The following is an 11,628-nucleotide window of genomic DNA, read 5'->3' on the forward strand; positions in this document are numbered from 1 at the left end:
TCAGACGCAATTTTGGTTGAACGTATATTTAAATGCCAATAGTAATAGAAACACTAAATTACAACCAGTTGAAGTAACTGCATTAAATCACAATTACAAATTCACTTCTAACCTCGCATCAAAACACAAACCTCTCTTCGCTACATAACCTCTCTTCGCTACATAACCTCCTAATATACGTAAGGAATTCTTAAAATCCAAAGATTGCAAATATAGCAAAGATAATGAATAATCATGATAACAAATAATATAGCGCAATTTGACCATTGCAGCGGTTATTATAACATTACTCCCACTTTAGCCTGTTAGTCCCTAACATAGACGTCATTTTTTTATTCCGTTGTCTTTCGTGGTCATAGGTCTTGTAAATAACTTTATTTATCTTGTTAATGACCTTGTTCCGATATTTCCAATTCCGTGAGAGTTTCGCCGAGCATCTCTTTTTTCTGCGTCGTAGGTTGTACAACCAAACCAGATCTTGTATCCTGCGTTATTTATTTTCGGGTCACGCCACGTTCCCAATGTTTCGGTTCCTCTAGCTATAGACAGACATCGTGGTTTTACTTGATTTTTTTGGCTATCCACAAAACTGTAGCATCAAGGATGCCTTGCTATCAAGAGTGCCTGGTCTCCCCTAATCCATGCTAAAAATAACAATGTTATGCTAAATGTTAAGCCACAACAAAAACTTCAAATTTTAAAAGTTTTCATTTCATGCCAATTAAATTTCGACCTTCGCTCGAGCGACTTATCTCTTACATGGATTGAAAACAACCTAGACAATCTAATAATTGAAGCGGTCAGAAATTGGCTCTCAATTCCTGTTAGTGGTTGCGTGGCGGAACTTTTATCACTGCCTACAAAACTTGGGGGGCACAACATAAAGTCTTTGAAAGATTCCACCAAAATGATGAGATTAAAGCTACGCAGCTACTTAAAAACAAATGAAAAAAAGGAATGAGATGTCTTTGGCAGAAGTTTTTCTTCAATAATAGTAAAATCGATAATGCTCTAAATAATGCAGACTCCCCGAAATCAGCACTGTCAACCACATTGAACAAACGCATGGAGACGCAATATAGCCATGTTGAGGCTCTACAAAGTCAAGCAAATTTGTCGTTGGTCAAAAACACTGGCTGACCTTTCAGCAACTCTATTCAAATTTACTAGAAAATATCTCATGCAGCAGCTACCAACAAACGCTAATCTTTTTTAGATGGGGTAAAATGAATAACCAACTTTGCCCTCTCTACAAAGGCAGCCAGACGAATAAACATGTCTTACCCAATTGAGGATCAATTTCAGCACTGGCTCGCTACACTAAAAGGCGCTAGTTGTCAACGCTTTAAAACTACAAAAACGACTGGAGTGTGTCATCTACGCTGATATAGACATTGAAGAAATACTTCCGATATCAGCTCTGTTCAAATCAATACGCCCCGACGTTGCCATCCTCCGTGGGAGCTCCATTGAAGTTCTGGAACTCACTGTATGCCACGAGACAAACTTGGCCAAGTCAAAAGAGTATAAAATCAACAAATACAAAGACAAGCTTAAGGCAAAACCTCAAAGACAATTTTAAACATTATAAAATAATTCTTAAAACATTTGAAATATCTCCAATAGGACTTTTTAATAAATTTAATTTACAATTAATTAACATAATATGGTCAGATTCGTTTGTAAATAAGTTGATTTTAACAGCAGTAACCCAATCGTACAATATCTACTGTGAACGTAATAATTGATAACATTCTTTGATGCTTTTAAACTTTTTTGTGGTTGCGTTAGGCAATGAGTAAAAAGTTTTATTATCAATAATCCATTTTATTACTGTATAAATTTTATTGATTTTATTTTACTCACCGCATTATTAACTCAAACTAAATTCAATAACTATTAACTATTAATGATTCTTCTTTTTCATGTACGAGAGGGAAAAAAATTATACCATACATACACGCACATACACCAACACACACTCACATATATACACTATACACACATACATACATACCCAAACCCACTCACATCAACGTTATTGTCTCATGGTTAAGATTTGTTTGTTTTTTTTTGTTTGTTATTTGATAGTTTTGATTTGATTGAAACGTAATTCTTAAAACTTTCTGCATTTTATTTTATGTCATTTGATTTGAAAATTCATGAAGTTTCAATCAACTAAATGAATGAGATTTTCATTTTTAGTTAAAAAATAGTTTGTTTGTATAATGTAAAAATTGCTGACATTTTTAAACTAAATTTACAATAGATTTTTATTTAAAATATAAATATCTTCCCAACAAGGTTGTCTGTCCTCCTTGGAATTTTGCTGTTGGCAATCGCAATGGCTCTTCATCAGAGGTTCACGAGAAGGAAACGTGTCGTAACCAGCCAAAGTTTGTTGCTCTCTTTTAGTTTTCATCTTGAAAATAATCTACATTTGAGTTTGACAATTTTTACTGCAGATCCTGCCACTAATAATCAACATGTTGTGGTTCAATCCAGGCCAGAAGGAACACACGCGTTTTATTCAAACTTTGAACATTATTTTGACGCAAACAAACGTTTTGTTGCCAGTGAAAACAATTTGAATAATATCAACAACGATAAATATATGTTAGAGCCTTACCGAACGAATGGGGACTACTTAGAAGACCCGATAAATGGGGGTCCATCGCCACGTCCCCCACCTCAATATTCACACATCGAATTCTTTTCAAATCCTGATGAAGGCAACAAAACCGTGAAAAGCAGTCTTGTGCAACCTTGTACTAATCTTTCCATAGTTTCCAATATAAAACAATACCAAGACGATGATTTTAATGAAGCCATGAATATGATCCGTCCAATGCAACCTGCATATTTGGCTCCAGGTACTCCAATAAAATTTCATCCACAGGGTGTTCATCAATCTTCTTCAACAACTTTCATGCCGGATCCTTATCAAAATTCTTATTCAAGACTCAATAGAGAATTAAGTGTGGGCCACATGTAGCAAATATTTAAAACGGAAAACGTTATTTGTTTTTTAAATTGCTTACTATTAATACAAACTTTACAATTTGTGTGATTCAGTATTTATTTAAAAATATGAAAAAAGCGCTTCATCTTATTTACCCATCCCTTAATTTTGTGATTTAGTTTTATCAATAATTTTTGTGATTAATTCGGGTGGCGTCAAATACATGGTTAAGAGGTAAATGTTAATTCGTTCCGTTTGTCGCTGAAAAGTTTACAGAAGTAAAAAATATTTTTTGACATGATATTCATTTTTTTAAAATAGTTCTGTGGCATTTATTTGATCCGATTACTTCGATGCTGATTATTCACTCAGTCACTCAATCTGATGTCAATCTAGTCTAGCACTTGACTAACTTAGTCTTCTAAAATTAATTATAATTAGTAGTTTATTGTCATAATTATAATAAAATTAATACTATTATATAATTATAAAAGTAAATTATTATTTTATTCTATGAAAATTGAAAATTAAATAGCAAAACAAAAATAAACAGAAACCTACCATCATTTGATTATTTTTTTAAACTTTACTTAAGTGTCTTAAACTTTCTTTTAATATTAAATATTAATATAATTATTAAAAATTAAAGTTAAAGATGAGTAATAATTATAAATATAAGTATAAATAATTTGATTATTTAAAAGGGACAAAACACAAATAACAAATCCGAGCTCAAATTCTAATAAGCCAAGCCAATATTTTTTTGAATAGGTTTCTGACTTTGTACGGCAGAAGCAATATTATTAAATTAACTGTTAATTGTTAAGTGTTAAAAAATCTAGAGATGATAATCCATTCAAATTTTTTTAATAGAGATTGATCATTAATTAGTTAAGTCACTCAAAAAGTTTTAAATTATCTCTTTTTCATGTTTTTAGTTATCTTTTCTAATTTTTTTTTCCTGCTGCTACATATATTATGAAAATTTACTAGTCTTGCGGTAAAATACTGTGACATGTTTTTACTTAGTGAATGGTAATTACTGTGATGTGTATATTTTAAATTACTAGGTCTGCGGTAAACGCCATAGCTTCTCTGGCAAAACCTCCTGCTGCACAGTCATAGTTTAAGTTTGAAAAGAAAAGAAAAAATTGAATTTCTTTTTACAGCATTTATAAATTTTAAGTTATATATTATTTTATAATGTTTTTTTGAGTTGTATTTACTGGTTTAATATCACAAGTGAGCAGTGAGCAATGTACATATGCTCTGAGAATTGAAGTTAGTATTATCTATCTAGGAATGCAACATCATTCTTGAAAACATCACATTGGTTCATTATACATTGATTTGTTTTATGAGATTTTGTTCATCAGACCAAATTGTTTTTGAATATTTTTGAGAGTTCTGACATCGATATTCAATTCATATGAACAATCAGCTGTCCCTGCAAACTTTGTAATGCATTAGAAATTTGTTAATATAGGAGTTTCATTAACTTGGATAAAAAAATGAAATGAAAAAATTGAACCTAACATTTTACAGCTGAACTATTTATCATCAAACAACTAATTGTGATCCAAACATAAATATTTAGTGACCTAATGTGCATGTAGATTACCACTTGTTCTATCCAATATTCATTCATAGAAGTTAAACTTTTAATTGAATATTTTAAATCTGGTTATAATTTTGTAGTTCTTCAGATATGTTATCACTGCTATAATAACATTTATAACATTTTAATAACTATAATAACAGTTATAACATTTTTTTAGTTTTTAGATTGCCAACTAAGGTCTTTGGTAATTAGTAAAGCATTCTCTTTAACTTGGTTTTTATCATGTTTAAAAATAAATACAATGAGTTGTTCTTTGGTAGATAATTTTTATTCAGTTATAAACATAGTTACTAATAGTGATGAATATACAAGATGAAGGAGGATTGCAAACATTTGAAATGTGGTGCTACTGAAAGTAGTTTGGAGTTTGCTGTAGATAAAGAGTGAAAAGCAAAATTATAAAATGCCATTCAGGTTGCTAAACAAAAAAGTGTGTACAATAATTACAAAGTACGTAAATGTGGACTTTTTAACATATTCAGGGAGTCAAAGGAAGAAATTATCATTTAAAATTGTCTTCTTCTTTTTCATGCATTAACCATTCAGGACATTGGCGACCATCGACATCCATAAAATCTGATCTTTAACACTTTGTAGTAGTTGAAATGTAATGGTATTCAATAAGTGACACTAGGACTTCACGAATGTTATTCATTGTTGACACGATCTCTTCTCCCTGCAAAACTGAAAAAATTATAAAAAGGCTGGAAAATAAAAGTTGGAAGATTTTGTATGAAAAATGAATGGGATTGTTTAACTGGATAAAAGTTACCAGAGATGACATAAAGTAGGGATGTCTTTGAGGAATAGTAGAGAATAATTGATCGATTGACTTTGGTAATTGTAATGGATGATCAAATTTGATATTATTGCTGTTCGTTAATGTAATGCATAATAAACCAAACACTGTTTATTTATGTCCATTACAGGCATAATGTCAAAACCTAAATCATCCCCGTCAACAATAATTCACAAGGTCATCATGGTTGGAAGTGGTGGCGTTGGTAAATCTGCTTTGACCTTACAGTTTATGTATGATGAAGTAAGTTGCAGTACTGTGTTCATTTTCACATAATGTTTATATGCTGCTACTAGACAAGTGTTGTGGGTGTATTGCCACATTATATAGCCTGTACATTGTTATGTGATGCATGGATGTTGACATACATCATGTAACAATACATACTGCGTGTGTATTGTTACATGATGTTTGGAAATTAATGTAATGTTTTTATATTGCAACATTTAAATTTTGCTCCACTGTCATTTTTAATATTTAGTTCTATATATTTGTTTATAGTTTGTTGAGGACTACGAGCCTACAAAAGCAGACAGCTACAGGAAGAAGGTGGTCGTTGATGGGAATGAGGTTCAAGTTGATATCCTTGACACCGCAGGCCAAGAAGATTATGCTGCAATCAGAGACAATTATTTCAGAAGTGGAGAAGGATTTCTTTGCGTCTTTTCTATTACTGAACAAGAATCCTTCCTACAGACTGCTGATTTTAGGTTTGCTACATTAGCTTCACTGATTTCCATTAGAAAGCATTTGATAGATCTTTTTATTTCTGTTATTATTCTGTTATTTCTGTTTTATTTCTGTTTTTATTTCTGTATAACTGTCCTGGTTAGGACATTAAACTGACCCTCACTGCCTTGTGAGTGATGTTGGATCATCAAAGGCTAGGCCCACCGCTTATAACTGTGGTTGCGTAAGGAAGGGCGTCCTGCGTAAAAATTAGCCAAATAAATTACTTATGATGACAGAAGTGACAATGGCCCTCAGTATCCGGCAGAATGGCGTCGTGGGGTATTTCAGTTTCATCATAGGTAGCCAAACGGCAACCCCCGATCTCGGGGAAAATGTCGTCTAAACGTGTGTTGTTGTTGTTGTTGTTTTATTTCTGTTATTGCGTAACTGACTTGTCAGTTCATAATATTCATATATACCTGCTTGACTTGAGTAAATTATTAATAGTGGATAGGATTTTAAAAAAAGCCCCAGTGAACGTGTAAAAATTATTTTCTTGTTTTAAAATTTTGAACAACTTGCTGATTGTAGATTTTCATCGGGCAACATTTTAATTCTGGTTGAAAGCCATGCCCTAACCTTCATCTTGGCAGACTCTTTTCTGGCCAAAAGCAGCCACTCTACAATAGACTTTCTCGGGGTCTGAAAACAGGCTGCGCCCTCTTGTTGACTAGAGACTGGCAGCGTCGACTTCCAGCATGTTTTTTTCAACGTTCATCGTTTTAAGCATATTAAATGAGCCTAGCCAAATTTCAAGTGTATGCTTTTTTTTATTAAATGAAAACAAAACAATAAAAGTCAAACCTCTGTCAATATATTATACAAAATAATAATAAACAAAACCGCATTGTTTTAAAATTAAACAAGCAAACGGATAACAACGTCAGAACAACCAGAATAAAATCCAAGCAACTAAAACCAAGAGCTTAAAATCAAGAGTCTAAAAACCAAGGGAGGTTGTCTATCAACTCACAGCCTTATATATGTTTCGACTGCCATATCAACATAACAACTTTCTATACTTCTTGAAATTTAAGTTTTCACGCAAACTCTGCCGCTTCTATTGTTCTTCTATATACAGAAAAACACGTAGCGAGCGTCACATATATGACATAGATAATAACAAAATAGACGTACATTGAAATGTTCATTTAAATATATACAGGCGGCAAACTTCAAAAGCGCAATCATTACCATATACATATAGTTGTTCTGTCACAATTTCACATAATTATTTTTGAAAGATTTTCGTAATTTCATTGTTAACACTGTACCAAAAGAATATTCCGGTGTTAATTTTTTAGTAGTTTATTTTTGTTTCTCATTCCAGATTTGATTTTAATATTTTTCAATTTGTTACAGAGAACAAATCCTACGAGTAAAAAATGACGACAACATTCCTTTTTTGCTGGTTGGCAACAAGATGGATCTTGAAAACAAAAGACAAGTCAGCTCCCAGGAAGCTCAAGCCAAGGCACAACAATGGAAGGTTTCCTATGTTGAAACGTCAGCCAAAACTAAAGAAAATGTTGACAAAGTATGTTTTTTTCGACATAAATTTTTATATCTTTTTTCAACCAATAATGTTTTGTACATGTGTTTGTTTATGTGTGTGTGTGTGTGTATGTGTGCGCGCGTGCGTGTGTTGTAAATAGGATCATTATGTGCGATTATTTTTATTGAGTTTTTTAATATAAATTTTATGAGAATTTATTCTTTTTAGTTTTTTGGATTTACTTAAGGTTTTTTCCTAAAAGAATGTCTTGTAAATTTAAAGGCAAGATTATGTTGAAATCATGCATGGTCTCTTACTTCGTTCTTGATGCAGAAACATTTGTGAAGATTGCATTAGTGTCATGGTCATAACAAAATAGCATAATATCACAAATATCAAGCAACACCAAAAAAGTCAAGCAAGCACATATGCATTCTTAAATAAGATATCTCTGTTATAGTTTAATGCCCCTGTTGATTCTAAATTCTCTTCACTCGTGTGCTAATAAAATAATAGTGCCTATAAATTACTCCAGTTCTTACACTCTATTGTTCTCAACCAACATTACATAATTCACAGTGCAACAGTATTTTCTATTTACTTCATTTTGACAGCTTTTTAGTGACCAATATGTGAGAACTTTCATCAGCTGCTTATTTTTATTATAAAATTTCAATCAATTCATTTAGCTCATACTTTGTCATTGTCAGTCGTTACAATAAGCAACATAATCATTTTAAGAGATTTTTTTCTATTGAAGAGTTGATGAAATTTTTATATTTTGCAGGTATTTTATGATTTGATGAAATTAATAAGAGACAAGAAGAACATGGAGATGATGCAGCTGGGCAACAAGAAGCCTGGCGTTGGTCCAAAGACAAATAAGTTACCCAAAAAAAAGTGCATTATTTTGTAAACCAAAGTAAAATTCGTATCTAAATAAATTATCCACATTAACTTGATTAACTTAATTTTATTAATCACACACACACACACACACACACATATATATATATATATATATATATATATATATATATATATATATATATATATATATATATATATATGAGTATAAAAGTATATATATACTTTCAGTTTCTTAGTTTATTTTTTACTGAATTTCAATTATGGTAAAGGAGTCAAAGTGATTTAGAAAAACATTCTCGTGCATGTGTGTATAAGTTATATAAATTTTTGCAATATGTTAGACATATTTTTTTTTCCAAAGAACAAATAGTGACCTAGTGTTATATATTTTTTATTTTATATCTTTCGGGTCCGGACATTCATTCAAACAAATGGCTGTAAACCGGGAAGATATAAAATGAGATTAGTAGATACCAAGGTCGCCATATCTTGATTCTTTTCATGTAAAACATGAAATGTTTGTTTCAACTTGGGATGCGTTTTACTTGATTTTGTAGAACAATTTTGATAGAGCGACATGTAACAAAGCAGTACTTCATCATCATCTGATTATCATTTTGAATGTTTTAACCACATACCCCCCTCTATGTGAAAGTTTATGTCGATTTTATATATGAATATGGATGTATAGGTGAATGTCAGTATTTATTATGTCCGTGTATGTGTTTGTGGTGGAAGTTATATGTGTGTGTATATCTAAGTGTATATGTGTATATATAATATTGTATGAATTTTGCCGAATTGTTGGCATTTACCATTTTACAATTTGTCTTTTCAATTTTTCTTACTAGAAATTTTCTAATTTATTAAAATTATAAATAAAATTATTTAAATTTATTCTACAGATAAGTGTAATTCAATTTTTCACAAATCATCTTTGGTGTAGCTTTCCAAACAAAGGACATGACACGAATTAAAACAGCTACCTTTCATTTGTTTAAAGGAATATATAAACCACATCTGTGTACTGCAGAAGATTTGAGAAAAATCGAAATAAGTCTATTTGTAAGATGAATTTGAATTTTAGTAAATTAGATAATTTTCAGAAATTTCTAGCTATTAAAATTGAAAAGACAAATTTTAAATTGGTCAATGCCAACAATTAGTAGAATTCAATATTTTATAAAATATTGTCTCCTTCAAATATATATATATATGTATAAATACATATATATATCGCATCTATTTATAGTACAGAATTTGCCCAGGCACTTGCCAATGGCTAATCTGATGTCAGATTTACACTAACAGAGTGAATTTTAACCGCTTTGTTTTGTGGTGTGTCATTTCTGATTCAATTGCAGAGTTCACGTGTTCTGAGAATTTTTCCAATTTGAATGAGTCATACATCTTTGTCTAGCAGCAGACTTTTTTCTTGCTGCAGACTGTGAGAAAAAATGTTAGAAATTGATGAAAAATAGAAGTTAACGTAGATTAATATAATCTTCCTAAGTGGTTGGAGGTACCGAAATGTAGATGATCCAATTAAAAATCCATTGGTGCTATCCTTGAATTCTTTGGAAGGAATTAATTTCATCTAATAATTCAATACGTGAGTGGTATGAAGAGCCTCTTTTTACCTAATCGATCTTTTTAAACTTCCACCCCGATTCATCACATTTACACAGATGTCTGACTATTATAAACTTCTTATAATACAAACTCTTTTTTACATTAAGAAACTCTTTAAACTCAAGTTTACAGTCTACGTTATAAATATGAAAAATTTAGCGAATGAATTATTATAATAACAGTAAATTTGCTAAAATATTTTAAAGGTGAGCCAACGTGAAGGAATGAAATCCAAAGTTTTCATGTTTGGTTTGAATCATAGGATGGGAGCGAATTTAATTGGTATACATGCACCATAATTGATGCAATATTTGAAAAATCTGCCGAATTTTTAGCTTTTAAATGTTTACGGTTAGGCTTTTCAATATCTCTAACAGTAATTTTATAATTATTCAATTTAATTTTATAATTTTTTATCAAATTTGTCAAAATTAATAAAAAAAAATCATTGGTGTTTATGATGAAGCGTATAGGTCCTATTTCGATTTTACTCATCATCAGCGCTTATATAGGAATATTTCAAAGTTTTACAGTTTTCTGTATGCAAGGGATTTTATTCTGTTTTTTCCTCTCTGTTTATTATATCTAGTTTTGTTATATGTTTATATCATTATCACTGATGAGGAATAAAATCGAAATAGGACCTATACACTTCATCATGAACACCAATGATTTTTTTTTATTAATTTTGACAAATTTGATAAAAAATTATAAAATTACTGAGAGATTGAAAAGCTCACCCGTAAACTTTCATAAGCTATAATTTTGATATATTTTATATTGCATCAATTATGGTCTTCCGGCGTATATATATATATATATATATATATATATATATATATATATATATAATGTTTGTATTATTAGTAGTAGTATTATTTATAATAACGATATTATGTTGTGTTTTTGAGGTGTAGAGATAATACTTTATTTACAGTTATTTAAATAACATTGAAATAAATACATATTTTTCAATTGTACGGTCATCGCTTGGTCAACTTAAATGATTTCTTAGTAGCTAAATCACTTTTTACTTGTTATATAGTTTTTTAATATTCCTCATTGAATTCCACTTCTATAGTTAGAACCTTTGGTTTCAATTTTCAAACGAATTGTTTTTATACATCAGTGTTGCTTCCAGCGTTAAATGTTTTATAAATAAATTCTATTTATTCGTCGCCTCCTGCAATCATCTGTCAAAATTGTTTCACGTTAAAACGTCATTTTGTAACTTGATCCCATCCGAACAATTATTTTAAATAATTATCAAAACGATAATTTAATTCTATCTGAATAAATTTTTTTTTGCAAATTCTTTATTATTAAAAATTAGTCTAATTGGTTTAGTTCCTTAATTAGTGTCGATTTGCCTGCAAATAAATGTGTAACGTTCACAGAATAACCATTAATATGAATTTAAAAAGTAGTTAGACACTGATGAATCTTTACATTACTAAAAACAATATTTCATTAGTTCGTACGCTTCAAACGCTTCATCAATGTTTTAAAAATTTGTC

At 30.4% G+C, this 11,628-nt stretch overlaps 2 protein-coding genes across 2 annotated transcripts; both read left to right on the forward strand.

Annotated features, from left to right (window-relative positions):
• Positions 1-2,344: 2,344 nt before the first annotated feature.
• Positions 2,345-2,995, forward strand: HELRODRAFT_165099 (hypothetical protein; the record flags this gene model as incomplete). The annotated part of the gene is made up of 2 exons (XM_009030985.1): positions 2,345-2,396; positions 2,466-2,995. 2 exons carry the CDS (start codon positions 2,345-2,347, stop codon positions 2,993-2,995), a joined length of 582 nt encoding a protein of 193 aa, XP_009029233.1.
• A 2,522-nt stretch (positions 2,996-5,517) lies between these two features.
• On the forward strand, positions 5,518-8,525 carry HELRODRAFT_69267 (hypothetical protein; the record flags this gene model as incomplete). The annotated part of the gene is made up of 4 exons (XM_009030550.1): positions 5,518-5,625; positions 5,884-6,092; positions 7,477-7,651; positions 8,397-8,525. The coding sequence occupies 4 exons, from the start codon at positions 5,518-5,520 to the stop codon at positions 8,523-8,525; spliced, it is 621 nt and encodes a 206-aa protein (XP_009028798.1).
• Positions 8,526-11,628: the final 3,103 nt, after the last annotated feature.

This window comes from Helobdella robusta (genome assembly GCF_000326865.2).
Source record: "Helobdella robusta unplaced genomic scaffold HELROscaffold_7, whole genome shotgun sequence".
NCBI lineage: Eukaryota > Metazoa > Annelida > Clitellata > Rhynchobdellida > Glossiphoniidae > Helobdella > Helobdella robusta.